The 19,085-nt window shown below is 53.9% G+C and overlaps 1 protein-coding gene across 2 annotated transcripts; it reads right to left on the reverse strand.

Moving 5' to 3' along the window:
* Nucleotides 1-3,207: 3,207 nt before the first annotated feature.
* G6PC3 (glucose-6-phosphatase catalytic subunit 3) lies at nucleotides 3,208-18,102 on the reverse strand. 2 transcript variants are annotated; one of them, XM_084615931.1, is made up of 8 exons: nucleotides 18,018-18,056; nucleotides 15,722-15,920; nucleotides 15,079-15,306; nucleotides 13,465-13,571; nucleotides 10,930-11,020; nucleotides 8,696-8,814; nucleotides 7,690-7,831; nucleotides 3,208-6,589 (listed from the first exon to the last, which is right to left on the reverse strand). In XM_084615931.1, exons 3-8 carry the CDS (start codon nucleotides 15,294-15,296, stop codon nucleotides 6,229-6,231), a joined length of 1,038 nt encoding a protein of 345 aa, XP_084472057.1. In that variant the 5' UTR covers nucleotides 15,297-15,306; nucleotides 15,722-15,920; nucleotides 18,018-18,056; the 3' UTR covers nucleotides 3,208-6,228. The 2 variants fall into 2 exon arrangements, with proteins under 2 accessions (XP_084472057.1, XP_084472056.1); XM_084615930.1 differs by lacking the exon at nucleotides 15,722-15,920 and having other exon boundaries at nucleotides 18,018-18,102.
* Nucleotides 18,103-19,085: the final 983 nt, after the last annotated feature.

Below are 19,085 nucleotides of genomic sequence, written 5' to 3' on the forward strand. Positions count from 1 at the left end.
GATGCACTGCAGTGCAGACATACTCGGTCGGCTCCCACTGACGGAGGTTCAGCTGCGCAGCCTGGATGTCAGATTTGTCTCTATAAATACCTTTTGAGCAGGTCACCCTGGGCCCTGGCTTGGATCTTCACCTCCGCCTTTTGCCAGCAGTGCCGAGGCATGACATACAAAGCGAGTCGGCACTGAAAGTTGGAAGGCTCCGTTCAGTTCTGAGCCGCCCACCCCTAGCGGAGACGTCGCCCAGTCAGGCAGCCGTGCAGTGAGGTGGGGTCTCCGAGCATGGCCCTGGGGGCTAATACGGAGGGTGGATTTTGCCCAGGTGACAAAACCCACCTTCCCACCTGGCGCCACTATTCTGTCTTGGCAGAGATGTCCAGGATTGAATTTCCCTTTGCCCTGCCAGGGTTGCCCCCTTCAGGGCAGAGCTGGCCCGGGGGAAGCTTGCCCATGCTCAGCGGCTCCATTCTTCTTGGCAAGGCAGGAGATGTGAAAACCCTGGCAGAGCTTCCCAGACTAGGGGCTCGCTGATCTCAGCTGGGCTCTAGCCCAGAGGCCAGGAGAAGTTAGGCACAGAAGGGTCTACTATAGCTCGCCTGAGCACGCAGGGAGTTGGAACAGGGATCGCAGCCACCACTCGCTGGGCAAACCCACTAGAGGAAGGGCCCCGATGGGTCATTCGAAGCCATGGGTGGTCCCTTCGAGGTCCTGTCTCCACTGAGCTCCCAGATCCCCTTCTCCCCTTCCCAGAGCAGCACGGAGGTCGTTGCCAGGTTTCCAAGGGGCATATCCGCAGGCAGGGTGGTTTACAAGGTTTCGCTCACCTGATTAAAGGCCTGTCTAGAAGCCATGCTAGGTCCGTTCTGCCAAGAACCCCTGTCCAAATGTGAGTCCCGCTTCCCTGGGAAGGCCTGGCCGTGGCTTGCCCGCTGGGCAGGCAGAGCCTGAGTTCCCTGCTCGAATCCCAACTGCTTGCAATACCAAGCAAGGCACCCTCAGCTCTGTCACCACAGCTGGCTCCCACGTGGCAAGCCCTGAACATGGCACCAGCACTGCTGGGGCTTTGCCTGGAAAGCTGGAGCTGAGCCCCTTGAAAGGCTCAAGCTTGTTCTTAGTTACCCCTCCCTGAACCATACTGCCCCCTGGAGCCATCCACTAGCTCCTAGGTCCGCTCCGTGGAAACCCCACGGGCCAACAGCAGCAATTGCACCTGCCTCTTCTTTGGGTGGGGAACCTCCCCTCTGACCCACCTTGGCTAAACGATGCCCTGATCTTGCCACGATGGTAGCACAGTGCCCTTCATCTGCCCTGTCTGCTCTAGAGATGCAACTGCCCTCCCTCCCCCGGTTACAACCCTGTTTCGTTTTGGAGTGTAGATGGGACCTCATTTTGTAGCCACGCTATGGCACCGCTCTAACCCAGTTCCAAAACGCTGGCAGCAACCCGTCTCCGCTCCACAGCGCAGCCCTGGTGTAGCCAGCACGGAGACCAGCCGGTCTGGAACTGTCACCTGGACGCGGCTGTATCGGTAGAACCCTTCGACTGTCTGATGTACCAGTAACCAGAGGGTCCTGTTTGCCCTCACCCTGCACCTCGCACAGTCATTTGGGTGTAAAACGCTACCAGATCAGACCAAGCGTGTTTCACACCCTCAGGGCACTCGAGCAAATGACTGGCATGGGGGTGACAGGCCCATCTGATCTCAGCTCCTGAATACAGTTGAGCCCCCTCTGCCCAAGTAAAGCCAAACTGTGTTCGAATCAAACACTGATCCTAGAGTTCGGGGAGGTGGCGGGAACCTTTTTGCTCATAAAGTCCTCCAGTCTTAAAGCAACCGAGAGAAGAAAAGCATTTTCCCCTTGGTCGCATTGTTCCTCATCATGGTAATGTTTCTTTTGGGACGGGGGAGGGCAGTGAGCCGCCCTCCCCCCTTTTGCAGTCTGTCTCGGTTGCATTATGGGGGTGTCAGTTTCTGCCTGGGTTCTATTCTTCATTCATTTGCAAAAACAAAACCAAAAAAAAAAACCCCAAACCAAGCCATGGCTCCATTGGACACCTGTAAGTGTTTGTCCACGGGTGGATTGTGTCCCATGGTCTCGTTTCTGAGTTTCACGCCGTCTCTGCAGTATTACGTTGTTGGGGGTGGTCTGTGCCGTTTTTGTTGTTCCTGTCCCCTGGACGCTGCAAGATGCCACCCCCTCCCCGGGGTGGGAACTGTTTCTGTCTGAGGGTTTGGTTTTGGTTTTCTGGTTTTTTGCCCTGCTCTCTGTCTCGCTCTCGCTATGGTTTTCAGTTGAGTATTTTGTAATCTGTTACAATGTTTGTCCTTGTGTAAATAAAACTGTTTCTGGCAATACCCGCTGGTGATGCTGGCGTGCGTGGGTTTGTTTGGGGTTGTACCTTTCCGCCAAGCCTGCCAGGGCCCGAACAGGGCCACACCAGCCCTGAGTTTCACCTCCATTAAGGCTGCCGCAGCGGCGTTGGATTTTGATTACTGGCCTGATTTTCAGAGGTTTCCCGCAGCATCAAGGGGATTTGATGGTCCTTTCCGCTGTCAGAAAGGGGCTGTGCGGCAACTCACCAGGTCGGAAGGCTGGTCTAGTCGGTAGGACACTGGAAGGCACTCTAGCCACCTGGGTGCTCATCCCAGCTCTGCCGTGTGGACTGGGGCACGTTGCTTCAACTCGCTGGGCCTCAGTTTCCCACCTGATACTGCCCTTGCTCCCACAGGGGTTGGTGCTTGTGTTAATGAGCAGAGGCACTACAGGGATGGAAGCCTTCGAAGTACACCCACAAATAACTCACCCTGGAAAGGTTTTAAGGGCGGCCGGACTCCCTCTCTGAAAGCTGGTGTAAATGACTCTCTAAGTTCCGTGAACTGCATGATGGTCCGGGGGGGTGGGGAGGGGTTGATGGACCAGTTCAGCGGCTGAGTTAAACCCCGTGGCTGGTTCTTTAGAAGGGTTTTGTGGAGAACAACACAGGGCAGGCAAACCCAGACCTGCCCCTCTCACAAAATGGGCTGTGTTGCTAGCAGAAAACCAGCCCCTTTTGCACTGGTTGGGGAATTCCATGTGCACCGTCTGTGCTGGTGGGGAGCCTTTGCTCCGCATCATGGCCAGTTCCTCCAGACTGGGGGGACACATCACGCCCCTTCAAATCCCCATCCCCGCCCAGTGGTGGGGTGAATGAAGAGCGGCTCACTTTGAATGAGGTGCCAGGGATCACACAGGCAGTTCCAGGGTCCTTTATTTGGTTCTCAACACCAGGAATAAATACGCGCAGCCAGCACTTGGCCGTTACCCTGTAGCACCTGGGCACCCCAGTCACGGACCAGGCCCCTGCTGTGCCAGGTGCTGGCCAGACACATGGCTGAATCACTTCCCCCTCCCCCCACACAATCCTCCCCCTAATGTTTCAAGTCACAGAGGATTTGCAATGACACAGACAACATACGCGAACAGAAGCATTTTAGCTACAGCCTGTAAGTGCCGCTACCACCGGAGGGAGGTTGGCCTGTGGCCTCGTCACTCAAGGCCTTTGGCCCTGTCAAGGCTAAGTGATGAGACGCTGCTTGGGGCACCGTGACCTTGTCCAACACCTTGGCCTGGTTTCCACCAGCACAACTGATCCCCGGTTTCCAGTTAGTCTGCACCAGCACTTAACAAACGTTACTAGTTTCCTGGCAGTGTGGCCTACCGGCTAGAGAGTGACTGGAGAGTCAGGAGCCCTGGGTTCCATTCCCAGCTCTGCCACTAGTCTACTGGGTAACCTTGGGCAAGTCACTTCACGGCTCTGGGCCTCAGTTTCCCTAGCTTGAAAAATGGGGATGATGACTTGGTCTTTCATAAAGCGCTCTGAGATCTGCTTCTGAAACGCTCTAGCAATGCGCTAGATGTTAGTCTAGAGACCATAGCTGGAAAGAGGCAACGTACTAAACAATCAAATTGGAAGCAGCTAGAGGATGAGACCTAGCCAGCATGGATTTGTCAAGAATAAATCATAGAATATCAGGGTTGGAAGGGACCCCAGAAGGTCATCTAGTCCAACCCCCTGCTCAAAGCAGGACCAATTCCCAGTTAAATCATCCCAGCCAGGGCTTTGTCAAGCCTGACCTTAAAAACCTCTAAGGAAGGAGATTCTACCACCTCCCTAGGTAATGCATTCCAGTGTTTCACCACCCTCTTAGTGAAAAAGTTTTTCCTAATATCCAATCTAAACCTCCCCCATGCCAAACCAATCATGCCAAACCAACCTCCTTTCCTTCTTCGACTGGGGTACTGGCCTAGTGAACAGCGAGGGTGCATTAGACGTGATATATATTGATTTTAGGAAGGCTTTTGACACAGTCATGCATGACAGTCTCGTAAGCAAACTAGGAAGATGTGGGGTAGATGAAATTACTATATGGTGGGTGTAAAACTGGTTAAAAGCCTGAAGTCAAAGAGTAGTTATCAATGGCTTGCTGTCAAACTGGGAGGATGGATAGTGGGGTCCTGCAGGCGTCTGTCCTAGGGCCAGTACCTGTGTCTCTGATAGTGGAGTGCAGCATTCGCTTATAAAAGTTGTAGCTGACACTAAGCTGGGAGCAAGGGGCCAAGCCCTTCGGAGGACAGGCTTAGAATTCAAAAGGACCTTGTTAAATCAGTGACTTTGATCTGAAATCAACAAGCTGAAACTCAATAAAGACAAGTGCAAAGTACTTCACTTCGGACGTAAAAAAAGCAAATGCACAGCTACAAAATGGGGAGTAGTTGGCTAGGTGGCCGTACTGCTGGAAAGGAGCTGGGATCAATCCTGACTCACACATTGAATATGAAGCCACAAGGTGATGCAGTTGTGAAAAAGGCTAATATCATTCCGGGCTGTAGTAACAGGAGTGTCATACGTACGACACGGGAAGTAACCGCCCTGCTCTTCTCAGGACTGCCGAGGTCTCAGCTGGAGTGCTGTGTCCCGTTTTGGGTGCCACGCTTTATGAAAGATGTGGTCAAACAAAACAGAATCCAGAGGAGAGCAACAAAAACGATCAAAGGTTTAGAAAACCTGACCTGTGAGGAAAGGTTAAAAAAAACTGAGAAAGTTTAGTCTTGCGAAAAGAAGACTGAGGCGAGACCTGACAACAGTCATCAAATATGTCAAGGGCTGTTACAAAGAGGATGGGGATCCACTGTTCTCCATGTCCACGGAAGGTAGGACAAGAAGTGATGGCTGCATCTGCAGCCAGGGAGATTAAGGTTAGATATTAGGGAAAGCTTTCTAACTCTCAGGGTAGTGGAGCTCTGGAACAGGCTTCCAAGGGAGGTTGTGGAACCCCGTCATTGTAGATTTTTAAAAACAGGTTGGACAAATGCCTATCAGAGATGGTCTAGGCGTACTTGGTCCTCTCTGAGCACGGGGGACTGGACTAGATCAGTGTTTCTCAATGCCCGGTCCATGGACTGGTGCCAGTCCCTGAGAGCTCCCTGCCTTTAGGAAGGCAGCAAGATGGTCCCTGGTATCAAAAAGGCTGAGAAACACTGGACTAGATGACCCCTTGAGGTCCCTTCCAGACCCATATTTCTAGGAGCCTATGGTAGTCGCAATGCAGCTGGAGAATAGAGTACCACATTTTCTAGTGCGGATGCACCCGTTGCATTCACACACAACTGTCCCAACCATTGGATGCCCAGGACGAGGTCTTCAGTACCAGCCAGAACAGTTTCTCTGCAGTCCAGACAGGAAGCTACCAATGTTGGAGCCACAGGGGGCCAGCTAGTCCTCCAAACAGCCCACCTTGCGACACACTGCCTCGTGTTAGGGTCTTACCCAAGACCCCTTTCTCCCAGCACAGATAAACCTCCTTGATGCTAATGCTCAAGAGGCCAGATTCAAGCTGCTGGTTTATTTGGATCCTTCTCACATGAGGCCCCATCTAAGCCAGAGGAGAACCTGCATTAGCCAAAGCAGGGCTAAGTAACTGAGCTTTCCAGCAAGGTGTTCTAGCCAATGCAATCCTCCTCTAGCCCAGAGCCAGCTGCTCTCATGCACAGCCGCACTGACACACGGGGCTGAACCAGCAGACGGGAGAACAGCATTTGGCCTCTGTTGCATCTAATGACGCTGGAGGCTGGGAGGAGGGATGCTGCTACTTGCTGGGAGATTTAGTTTACATGCCTGCGGGTAGTTCCAGCCACGCCCCCTAGGGTGAGTGACCCACCGTCTGTGTGGGTCACTGATGCACCGGACGTGCTACTCGGAGCGTGGCCGGGTCTGCGTGAGAGGGAGTGACCGGACCAGCCATGGAACAAGCGCCACCACCACCCATGGGAAGCTGGCGTATTTCAGAAAGTTCAGGCCATACCACAGGCCGACCTTCTCCGGCTGTGCCGTGTTGTTCAGGCCCTGAAGGGCGGCGAGGGCCAGGCCGGCACCCGCGGCTCGCTGCTTCCAGCCGGGTCTCTCGTGCCTCAGCTGGGCGTAGAGGGAGGAGTGGGTGGCCAGCCCCAGGCCCAAGGCTGAGGCTGTGTCCCGGCACAGCGACGCGAAGGGCCTCGTGTCTACGCGGATCCACTCCGGGTTCAAGCACCACTTAGTGGCCAGGTGAATTGACCTAGACGAGCGGTAGAGAAATGTCAGCGCCTGAAAGCTCTTCGCGAAGGGCCCCGGCAGTAACTGGCATGGCGAGAGGCCCTGCCACCCCAGCTCTGAGCTTGTCAGGCCTGCTCAGCCCTGAGGAATTGGCCAGCCCTCCTGTGAGTAATTCAGTAGGACAGCTGGAGTCCACATTGAACCTGGGCCTTAGGGCAGTGCCAGAGAGGGGCTTTCTTCCAGCCCCTTCCCCCTCTGGGGTCATAAAAGGTCCTGTCAGAGGGGAACTGGCCCTTTAAGAGAGTGCAGGGTCCTGAGGACCTATGACTGATTAGCTGCCTCCCACATGGGCTTAAAAGGGGGTACCTGGGCCCCAGAGGGTGGAGTCCTGGAGAGTCAGAGCTGCCAAGGAAGAGCAAGGAAAGGGCCACGGGAAAGACAGGGAAGCTGCAGAGAGCAGAAAGCTCTGCAGGCCCTTCCTGGGACTAGGGAGAAATTTCTAAGACCAGCTGAGGGGCGACCAGCTGACCTTCCTGAGCTGCAGAGCCAGTGCCGGGGGGCTGAGGGCTAGGAGACCAGTGGAGTAGCTAGCTGAATGACCCTCCTGCCCTGAAGAGCCAGAGCTGGATGGCTGAGAAGGGCTGAGCTGTTGGTCTGTGTTCTGAATAAATTATGCCCAGAGGTGGCTCCTTGAATTGGGCCAGGAAAGAGCCTGTGCTCTTCTTAGACCTGGACCAAGGGGATGCTGAGGCAGACGCACCGGTGGTGTGCCTGCCTGCCTGCCGCAGAGTGGCCCAGGCAGGGCCCCCTTGGCGCCACTCCCCAAGGCACTTTCAAAGAGAGTGGGTGTTATCCTGGTCCCTGGGCACGTTCTCTCTTGGGCAATTCTGCCTCCCTCAGCTGGAGTGACTGTGTCGCACCCCGGAGGAAGGGCGGGGATTCCTGTGCATAAAGCCCTGGGGGAAGGAAGATGCCACAGGAAGGTAAGTTGCCAGTAACCTGAGGAGCAAGAACCCGGTGGGTTTGTCTGCCAGGGTCCTGCAGCCGGTCAGGCCACGCTGGGCCTGGGTCTCTCCAATCAGGAAGCTGTGCAAAGGGACCCTCTTCCCGTGAGACGCTCACCAGTCGATGTCCACGCCAAGAGCGACCATGCTCCAGTACAGCCCAATGGCGCCCAGCAGCAGGGCCAGCGAAGTGGCAAGGTAGAAACTCAGCTTCCTCTCTGCGGGGACGCGGGCCTCCAGCATCCAGCCCAGGGCGGCTCCTAGGCAGCAAAGAGACGCAGGGCAGAAGGGCAGGGAGTCTTGGCCGGCAGCAGCCTGAGGACTGGGACAGTGAGGAAGGGGCTGTAGCTTGAGCAGAGACTGATGCTGCCCGGCAGTGAGGGAGGAGGGTGCTGGCCACAGGTCCCTGCCGATGAGGGGAAAGAGGGCTCAGACACCACCAGCTGAGTGGGTCCTGAGGAGCTGATGGTTGCTGGATTCCCGCTGCTCAGGTCAGCTGGGGCTCAAGGTGACGGCTCACACAGGGAGGGGTAAGTGTAACCCACTGCCTGCCATCCGCCAAGCCTGCTGGAGCTGTGCTGGCCATCGAGGGTGGGCTCGGAGAGGGGAGGGTTAGCAGACTCTTAGGGCCCAACAGCCCCAAGCGGATGATTGCAGTGATCTACCTGAGCCTGATGGCGGCAGGGCAGATGGATGTGCCCCAGCGGGAGAGGCGCTAGCCAGATCCCTTCAGGGACAGCACCTGCCTCCTGAGGACAAGTCTCCCACCTGTGCAGCCTCCTCTCCCACGAGACCCCGGTGGCACCCTCCTCACTGGGGCTTAGAGCAGGCTTGCGGCAAGGCTGCAGGCTAACTTGGCCAGACCAGCGTGACCAGGGCCAGATCACATGGAAACCGAGTAGAGAAGCTGTGCTGGGACCTAGGCCAGACCACGCTGGTGCCAGCCACGAGGGCCTGCCAAACGGCTCGGCTAGTACAGCCCCCAGCCCAGATGGGGCCAGTGTCTGAACGCAGTCACCACCTCCTTTCCTCTGGGTGACAGCCAGACAGCCTCCTCCCTCTGCCTGCCAGGCCCGAAGCATGCCAGGCCCACCACTCTCCCAGCCTCCCCCGGATCTACTAACCAGCCACAATGCCGCCCAACACCTGGTGGGGGAAGTGTGCCAGGATGAAGATGCGTGAGAGCCCCACAGCCAGCAGGAGGCAAAAGTAGACCACGAAGGGGGTTAGCTTCACCAGCCAGCTGTTGGGGGAGGAAAAGTAGACCACGAAGGGGGTAAGTCCAGGTACGTACCACCAGGGTACCTGAGCACTGCACGGTTCGGTCCTAGTCACCAGCGAGTCTGATCCCCTTTGCCCTGCACCGTGAGCAGTCACTTGCACTGTGACAGGCGTTCTGAACGCTCTGTGCTGGCGGGAGCGACCGTGTGAGGTACAGGGCGCTGGAGAATTGTGCCAAAGAAGAGGGGCAAAAACGCTTATACGTGAGGCAAAAAAAGAGAGTCGAAGAGGAGCAGGAAACTACAACAAACCGGTGAATTTTTAGCAGAGATTTTTCTTGGGTTTGTGGGAATTGCCCCCAATTTTTCAGAGGGTTGTTTTCTTTTTTGCAATAGTCGCTCACAGCGGGACAGGGGCACATGGCCAAAGGACAAGTGCTACATTTCCTGGAAATGGTCCCATTTTTGCCAGGGGCTTCCCAGTCACTCACTAAAACCCTGTATGATACAGCGTGGCCAGAAGGCAGTAGGAGAATGATCTAGGAGAGAGATGTAAGTCCCAGGATAAGGAGAAGCCTTATTCCCTGTAGAGGGAAGAAAGGTTTCTATAGATTAATTAAAAGCACCTGAAGCCAATTAGAGCACCTGAAGCTAGTCACCTGATTAAAACCACCCTGCTTCAATCAGCCAGGGGAAGGAGTTGGAGCAGAGTGCAATCTGGAGGAGTTGAAGTAGAGGAGAGTTTGGAGAAGTGCTGTGGCTAGCTAGAAAACCAAGACCCTAGGTAAAAAGACACCCGGCTTGTGCAGAGAGAGGGGGCAGGAAGCCCCACAAGCTGAAGAGCAGGAGAGGGAAGTAGCCCAGGGGAAAGAAGCACTAGTTCAAGTGGTTTACCATTACCCCTAGGGCCCCTGCGCTGGGACCTGGAGTAGAGGGCGGGCCTGGGTCCCTCCCTCTCCACTACCCTTCTCTGGGTTATTAGTGGGACAGTAGATACACTAGTTCGGGGCAGGAAACTGCACCCTGAACCCCCCTCCAAGAACGGGAAGCGCGGGACCCATCGTAAATCATACCGGCAATTTGCTACACCTGTCTTGGGCCCCAAGCCAGCAAAACATGAACGCCCAGATTTGGAAGGTATTTCGGTGATGCTGCACTGAGTGGTGTGATGCCCAACAAATTTGGGAGCCTTAAGCCTCCTTTTCAAAAGGGATGTAGGCACTTAGCCCAGACTTAAGGCTCCTAAATCAGTTGGGCACTGCAACGCTGAGTGCAGCAATGCCTAAATACCTTTAAATATCTGGGCCTTAAGCCCTTGGTTAAGTCCCTCCCTGCTCAGCAAAGCTCTTATGCACATGCTTATCTGTGGATGCACGTTCAAGTAGATTTAAGTGCTCCCTGAACAGCTAGGCACACGTATAAATGTTTTGCTGAACAGGGACCGCCTGCTGAATCGGGGCTTAGTTTAATAATACAATTAGCTAACATGGTATTAAGCCCCTCCTAGCACCTAGTGGAGACAGGGTTTAACACCTTTCAGACACGCTGGGTTTAACTACTACTAGCGGTGACAGATGCAATGTTTTGGCAGCATGGAATACAACACGATCGCTCTCCCGTTAGGCCAGGAAAACAATTGCTAGGCGGCCCATGAAGCTACACGACAGTCTCAGAATATTCCATATGGCCGTAGCATCTGTCACATCTCAATATAATCGTCTTTGAACATTCCGTGCTTCCAACGCATTGCATCTCTCACCCCAGCAATTGCATTTTTAGACACCCGGGGGACAGATTCTTCGCTGGCCTGGACAGCACGAGCTGGGGATGAAATGCTACCAGATCTGAATGGCTGTAGCTTTCCACCTGCTTTGCACCTATGATGACAAAACATTGGGGGCAATGAAGCCTCGGGCCCTAGGGGACTGATCCTGATTGGGGGGCTCAGGGCACTACTGTAGCACTAATTATAAATATAACCAATAGGGTAATAGTTGACCCATTGGAATAGGACATGCCGCAGGCTAGATCTGTACAGCAGGGCTCAGCTGTGTTACGACAGCCTCCAGGCAAATGCCCACCCTGCCAACAGTGGGGTGTCGGGGAACTGCCCGTCCCAGGACCCCTGCGGTACCTACCTAGTGGAGTGTTGGGATGCCAATGCCGTGAGAGCAGTGGCGATGGGCCACAAGGCTGCCCCTGTGATCATGCAATGGCCGGAGGGGCTACCTGCATAAAGGGAACACGAGAGATTAAATAATTTTCCTGCCTGTATCTGTGAGAGGATAGTTAGGATCTGGAGGTAGCATGGCCTAGTGAGTAGGGCATTGGACTAAGACTCAGGAGACCTGGATTCTATTTCCAACTCGGCAGGGGGACCATGGAGTGGGGGGGGGAGCAAGTGTGCGCCTCAGTTTCCCCATCTATGAAATAAGAGAAAATGACACTGACCTCCTTCGTAAGGTGCTGTGAGATCTACTGATGAAATGTGCCAGGAAAGAGCTGAGTGTAAGTCGTCTCCTTGGGGAACGAAGGGGTACTGACCCATTCGGCAAGACTGTTTGTAACCAAAAGTCACACAGCCAGTCTGGCCCCCAGTAAAATCCATCGGCCTGTGCTGAAACCACCACTGCTAGGGACTCCTGGCCAGATCCTCAGCTGGTGAAAACTGGAGTAGCGCCCCAACAGAGGGGCTGGCCCTCACAGTCTTATTCTCTGCTCACTTAACACCAGTGTAAACAGGGAGTAGCTTCAGGGAAGTGGCTAGCGTTACCCTAGTATGAGAGGGGAACTGAGCCCAGAGAAAGGTGGCAGTATCAAGGAGATCACAGTACTATAAAATGCTGTATTCAAGCTGCATTGTTTCTATGACTTAGATCTGGGCGGACTTCTGGGTTCTGTGGCTGGTGCATTACCCTGCGCCCCCCTCACTATAACGTCATGGGAAAGGTGTGGTCAAGAATGGCCTCAGGTCTCCCGCTCTTCTGGTTGCTGGCACTCAAGGTTCTCATTGCATGAGTATCCACACCCCAGATGCATGGAAATAGAACCTTCCTTAGAGCCATCTGCCCTCGTGGGCTGGCACCCAGCCACCGGGGCAGGAGACTGGGGCTTCACGGGGCAGAGGGGAGGGAATGGTGATCCCAGGAAAAGGAGCTGGAGGCTGGACTTTCAGGGCAAGGGGGAAGTCAGGCTGGGAAAATCAAGCAAGATTCCCCTTCATTCCACTGCCTGCTGTCAGACAGCAGACCTTCCCAGGGATTTCCTGGCCTAGAAGCAGGCAGTGATATTTATTACTTGCCAGTGTTGATGGCACAGATTTCACTTCCCACCGTTCACTAATGTGTTCTGCTGAGAATCACAGGCTAATTAATGGCCTTACAGCTGAGCTCTGTCTCTCCTGTGCCATGATCCAACTGACTGGTTACTTAAGGCTGGGGCACTGTCTGTGCTGTCCCATCTCCAAGGCCTGGACAAAGTGGGCTGCAGAACAACACGTTGAGCACTGTCAGTCCACCAATGCAGACGGGGCCTGCAGCCGGCCACATTCTGTAGATGCCCAGGGCCCGGCAATATCCTCCTCGCAGATGGCATGAGCCCTCTGACGACAGTGGGAGTCGGATCAGGCCCCGAGAGCCCATTGCCGCTTAGTCCTCAGAAATCAAAGTGGATCTGAGGCTACCTTTGTGTAACTAGCCACCCAAGAGACTAGGAAGGAGTTTGTGTGCGTCCCATTAGAAATCCCCTCTGGCCTCCTTTTAGGACTGCCTCTTACACAACAACCAACAACAATGACCTCATTGATTGCCCTCTTCATCTGTAAAAAGAACAGGAGTACTTGCGGCACCTTAGAGACTAACAAACTTATTTGAGCATAAGCTTTCGTGGGCTACGGCCCACTTCATTGGCTGCATGCAGTGGAAAATACAGTAGGACGGTTTTATATAGCAGAGAACATGAAACAATGGGTGTTAACTCTTGTTATAGAGTGCATGGTAACACCCATTGTTTCATGTTCTCTGCTATATAAAACCGTCCTACTGTATTTTCCACTGCATGCAGCCGATGAAGTGGGCTGTAGCCCACGAAAGCTTATGCTCAAATAAATTTGTTAGTCTCTAAGGTGCCGCAAGTACTCCTTTTCTTTTTGCAGATACAGACTAACACAGCTATTACTCTGAAACCTCTTCATCTGTGGATCTCAAGGCACTTTACAAAAGGAGAGTAGGAATCCTCATGGCCATTTTACAGATGGGGAAACTGACGCAGTGGGAGGTTAAGTGGGCAGGCCTTCCGTAATGAGGGGACTCGGCTTCCAGTGATGGTACAGGGGTGTCAATCAGCTGTCCTGGCCAAATTCCAATGCTGAGTGTTGCCTTCTGCTTCCCTAAATTCCTTCTGCAGTTTCAATTCAGTACCACATGCTTCACTTCCCATCCTGAACTCTTATGTAACAAAGCTATGCACTGTTAATCAGCCGCCACGTTCCCCCCTCAGAGGGGACTGCATGTCAGTGGTTGGTAATGTGATTCCTGTGTATGTGCACGTGCTGAAAAGCACTTTGCAATCCTTTGGGAGGAAGGGGCTAATGGGAATATAGGACACTGCTGTTAAGAGCGGTGGTACTTTCCAGAGACATACATACTGAAACTTTAGCCATCTTAATAACCAACCTGGCCCTGTTTCACAGGAGACAGGGAACTGGCGAAGCAGGACCTTTTCCTTGCTGGAGAGTCCAGATTCATAGACCCACCAGAATGGCCGTTCACCAAACAAGAACCTAGGGGCAGAAAGAGGAGACAGAGCTGTGAAGGCTAAAAAACAAAATGCCCAAGTCTCCCAGAAGCCACATCCTCTCTGGAGCCAATAGCCCCATGGGACACAGTTAAGGGCAAAGCCTGATCCATAACTTAGGGTACATCAGGGCTGATATGTGACCTCAGTGCTGGCCAGGTCCTTTCCCTCTAGATGGCTGGGGAAGCAGGTCAGCTGATTCTGGTTCCTGGTTTTGATAAGTCTGCCCAGTCAGCAGGCCTGTGGCCATTGCCCAGGGATCTCCCAGCAGCACACGGCCTGGCATATGAGCCGGTCTGTTCCAACTGACACCCAAGTAACTCCACTGGCGGTAGCAGAGTAACGCTGGGTCTGCACCAGTGTGACTGAGCTCAGGATCCGGCTGCGCGTGCCTGTGGTTGCTATTTGCTGGGTTATTAAGAGAACGCCTGAAGGTTATAAAAGGAGTAGGAAGGGAGTGGAGAGGAGCAGAGGAAGAGAGAGAGTAGAAAAAAGGAACGTAGGGAAATAGAGACGAGCTAGGTGATATTTATGGGCTGTGTGGGCCTGACCCATAGCCCACTGAAGTCAATGGAGCATCCTATTTTGATGGGAATAGGATTGGGCCTGACTCAAAGCTCAGCAGAGTCAATGGACAGCCTCCCATTGATTCCTATGGGCTTTGAGTCAGTTCTAAGACCATATATAAAGCGGGGAGGAGCATACACTGCTTCAGACCTTCCATGGCTCTTGGCAGCGCTGGGTGCCACTGAAGTCCTGAGCCTCTTTGACCCCCACACTCTTTGCTCCTTGGAGAGCACAGCCACCTGTCCAGGAGCATTAAAGTCGGGTGAGGTGGCAGGAGCAGGGCCCTGTAATCATGATGACTTTTCTAACTGCTGTTGCTGCACTTTCCACCTGGGATCTGGAGTCACGCTTGGATCTTTCTGCCTCTGCCATTGCTGTTAGTAATAAAGATCCCACAGCTGGGATTTACCTGATGCATCTGTCTTGAGGCAGAAACAGCCTCTGGCTCACTCTCCCACAGTTGGGCTAATGGGAGTGGGTACTTTTAAGTGGCAATAGAACATAGGAGTGTAGGAACTGCTACAATGGATCAGACTGGTGGATCCATCCAGTTTCCCCGCTTGGATGGTGGGCAATTCTGGATGCTTCAGAAGACGAAACCATGCAGTGAGCAGATTTTATTTTTTAAGGGGAAGCACATGATTTGGCAGGGAGTGGCTTTGTCTCACTCTGCTTCCTTATTGCAGGAGCAGTGACTCATGCTTCCCGTAAAAGTGGCGATGCCGGCAAGACAGTGTGTGCCTTACTCAGTTTTCCTAGAACAACATAAAAACCGATCACTGGGAAGATGGGTTTCATTAGTAATAACATCCTGAGCACATGGGTCTCTTGGTCCAGTAAGTCTGCTACCTGGGGCAGTGCAGGGGATTCTGCCCCTGAGCTGTGTACGTGTCTATCGGAATGTCTTGGAAGAGACCTTTTCTCACCATTTAGCCACTATATTGAGCCACTCGGAGATTAAACCGATCCACAGCACTGCCACCCCGACCTTCCGGTCCAGAAAATACGCCAGGGGGAAAAAGACGATGAAGATACATTTGGGATCGGCCAGGCAGGTCACCCAAAGCCAGAACCTCTCCAGCCAGGGCGGCCCGGTCTGCAGCCTCTCGGCAAACAGAACTCCGCTGCTGTACAAGGCGTCCATGACGGCGAGGCTGAAAGGACAGGGGAGAGCGTTAGCCTGGCCTGGACCCACGACCGGGCGCAAGTTGCGCCCGCCACGGCATGGGGCGCAACTTTAAGCCCCCCCCCCCCCCCAGTTTGTGTGACACGGGGGAGGGGGTGCGTGCCTGGGCTGAGGCAGAACAAGGGGCCGGGCTGATGTCTAGGTCCCTCTGTATCCTATCTCTACCTGCCACCGTATTTACCACTCCTCCTAGTTTAGTATCATCCGCAAATTTGCTGAGAGTGAATTCCACACCATCCTCCAGATCATTTATGAAGATATTGAACAAAACCGGCCCCAGGACTGACCCTTGGGGCACTCCTCTTGATACTGGCTGCCAACTAGACATGGAGCCATTGATCACTACCCGTTGAGCCCGACAATCTAGCCAACTTTCTACCCACCTTATAGTGCATTCATCCAGCCCATACTTCTTTAACTTGCTGACAAGAATACTGTGGCAAATTGGAGGATTGGGCCAAAAGGAATCTGATGAGGTTCAACAAGGATAAGTGCAGGGTCCTGCACTTAGGATGGAAGAACCCAATGCACCGCTACAGAGTAGGGACCGAATGACTAGGCAGCAGTTCTGCGGAAAAGGACCTAGGGGTGACAGTGGACGAGAAGCTGGATATGAGTCAGCAGTGTGCCCTTGTTGCCAAGAAGGCCAATGGCATTTTGGGATGTATAAGTAGGGGCATAGCCAGCAGATCGAGGGACGTGATCGTTCCCCTCTATTCGACATTGCTGAGGCCTCATCTGGAGTACTGTGTCCAGTTTTGGGCCCCACACTACAAGAAGGAGAGGCTGAGGGAGAGGCTGAGGGAACTGGGATTTAGTCTGCAGAAGAGAAGAATCATAGAATATCAGGGTTGGAAGGGACCCCAGAAGGTCATCTAGTCCAACCCCCTGCTCGAAGCAGGACCAATTCCCAGTTAAATCATCCCAGCCAGGGCTTTGTCAAGCCTGACCTTAAAAACCTCTAAGGAAGGAGATTCTACCACCTCCCTAGGTAACGCATTCCAGTGTTTCACCACCCTCTTAGTGAAAAAGTTTTTCCTAATATCCAATCTAAACCTCCCCCACTGCAACTTGAGACCATTACTCCTCGTTCTGTCATCTGCTACCATTGAGAACAGTCTAGATCCATCCTCTTTGGATCCACCTTTCAGGTAGTTAAAAGCAGCTATCAAATCCCCCCTCATTCTTCTCTTCTGCAGGCTAAACAATCCCAGCTCCTCAGCCTCTCCTCATAAGTCATGTGTTCCAGTCCCCTAATCATTTTTGTTGCCCTTCGCTGGACTCTCTCCAATTTATCCACATCCTTCTTGAAGTGTGGGGCCCAAAACTGGACACAGTACTCCAGATGAGGCCTCACCAATGTCGAATAGAGGGGAACGATCACGTCCTTCGATCTGCTCGCTATGCTCCTACTTATACATCCCAAAATGCCATTGGCCTTCTTGGCAACAAGGGCACAGTGCTGACTCATATCCAGCTTCTTGTCCACTGTCACCCCTAGGTCCTTTTCCGCAGAACTGCTGCCTAGCCATTCGGTCCCTAGTCTGTAGCTGTGCATTGGGTTCATCCGTCCTAAGTGCAGGACCCTGCACTTATCCTTATTGAACCTCATCAGATTTCTTTTGGCCCAATCCTCCAATTTGTCTAGGTCCTTCTGTATCCTATCCCTCCCCTCCAGCGTATCTACCACTCCTCCCAGTTTAGTATCATCCGCAAATTTGCTGAGAGTGCAATCCACACCAGCCTCCAGATCATTTATGAAGATATTGAACAAAACCGGCCCCAGGACCGACCCCTGGGGCACTTCACTTGATACCGGCTGCCAACTAGACATGGAGCCATTGATCACTACCCGTTGAGCCCGACAATCTAGCCAGCTTTCTACCCACCTTATAGTGCATTCATCCAGCCCATACTTCTTTAACTTGCTGACAAGAATACTGTGGGAATTTGGGGGGGAATGAGGGGGGATTTGATAGCTGCTTTCAACTCCCTGAAAGGGGGTTCCAAAGAGGATGGTTCTAGACTAGTCTCAGTGGTGGAAGAGGACAGGACAAGGAGTAATGGTCTCAAGTTGCAGTGGGGGAGGTTTAGATTGGATATTAGGAAAAACTTTTTCACTAGGAGGGTGGTGAAACACTGGAATGCGTTACCTAGGGAGGTGGTAGAATCTCCTTCCTTAGAGGTTTTTAAGGTCAGGCTTGACAAAGCCCTGGCTGGAATGATTTAATTGGGGATCGGTCCTGCTTGGAGCAGGGGGTTGGACTAGATGACCTTCTGGGGTCCCTTCCAACCCTGATCTTCTATGATTCTATGATGAGAAAACAGGTGCCCCCGAGGGACAGGGAAGCCTGCCCCCCCCTTCCCTTGAGACTTCCCCTTTAAGGCGGGGGGAGGGGCACCCGAGACAGGGAAGCCCGGCCCCCCTCACACCTCTCCCTCCCCCAAACCTTCCCCTTTCACGCATTTCCTCCTCCAAGGGGCTCACGGGGCCTGTCCCCCAACGAGCCGCGTGAGGCTGACGCAGGACTCGAACCCGGCTCTCCCGAGCCCCCTCACCCCCCCGGCTCGTGCCCTAACCACCGGGCCGCCCGAGCCCCCGCCCCCGCCTTTGAGTCCTTCCCCCCCCCCCTCGGCCCGCGCGCCGCGCCACTAAGTCCTTCCCCGCCGCCCCGTTACCCGGCAGCTCCCGGATGATGACGCTCCCGCTCGGGCTGCGCGCCCCCTGCCCCGCGCCTACATTTCCCAGAGGCCTCAGCGGCCGCCGGGGTTCTACGGGGAGGAGGCGGGGCCGCAGCGGGTGCGCCACGCGCGCTCTCTGCCCCCGCCGGGGCCCGGCTGGGTGGCCGGCCGCGCCCCTCCGCCCGCCTCGTCCTCTCCTCCTGTGCCCCGGATGTCCCGTCCCACGGCCCCTAAGTCAGCTCCTGGACCCAAATCCAACGCCTGCCCCCCCCAGTCCCACCTGTAGCCCCCCCCGGCAGTCATCCCACCTTGTAGCCCCCCCCTCCTTCCAGATGCATCCCCTAAACTAGCGCAGATCCCACTGACCTCTTTCTCCTTATGCCCCACTCCTACCTGTATCCCAAATCTCCCCCCTCTCCACCCTGTTTCCCTCCCTACGCCCCAACCCTACCCGCTATATCCCTCCCGTGCCCCACTCCCAGCCTCCCTCCTCCCCTGTACCTCCAAACCCACACCATGCACCCCCTGCATTTAGAGTGACCAGCTAGCAAGTGTGAAAAATTGGGACAGGGAATGGGGGGTAATAGGTACCTCTATAAGACAAAGCCCCAAAGATCGGGACAGTCCCTATAGAATTGGGACATCTGGTCACCCTGCCCACATTTATAATCTCATTCTCTAACCTGGGCCCTCAATCCCATATAGCCTGCTGTTACTCCCGTGCCTGAGTCAATGTGCCTTCAGTTCCATCTTGTTCAAACCAGGGGATCGCACCACCATGTTGCGTGACGGACACTTGACAAAATTACCATACTTAGTGACCGACGGACGGACAGACGGACGGGGGTTGTCATTCAGAGTCATTCAATGTTTCTTGAAAAATTACCACGGACCTGAAAATTTTTACCACGGACACATTGCTGACCTCTGGTACAAACCCAGTAAAGCAGTAAATTAAATCTAAACAAGATTTTTTGGGAAGGGGAAGTAACCAGCATATTAATAGTCACGTAAAACCACTGGGAGATACTAGAAACCTTAAAAAGAAAAGGAGGACTTGTGGCA

The sequence above is a fragment of the Lepidochelys olivacea genome (assembly GCF_965140295.1).
Source record: "Lepidochelys olivacea isolate rLepOli2 genome assembly, chromosome: 27".
Taxonomy (NCBI): Eukaryota; Metazoa; Chordata; order Testudines; family Cheloniidae; genus Lepidochelys; species Lepidochelys olivacea.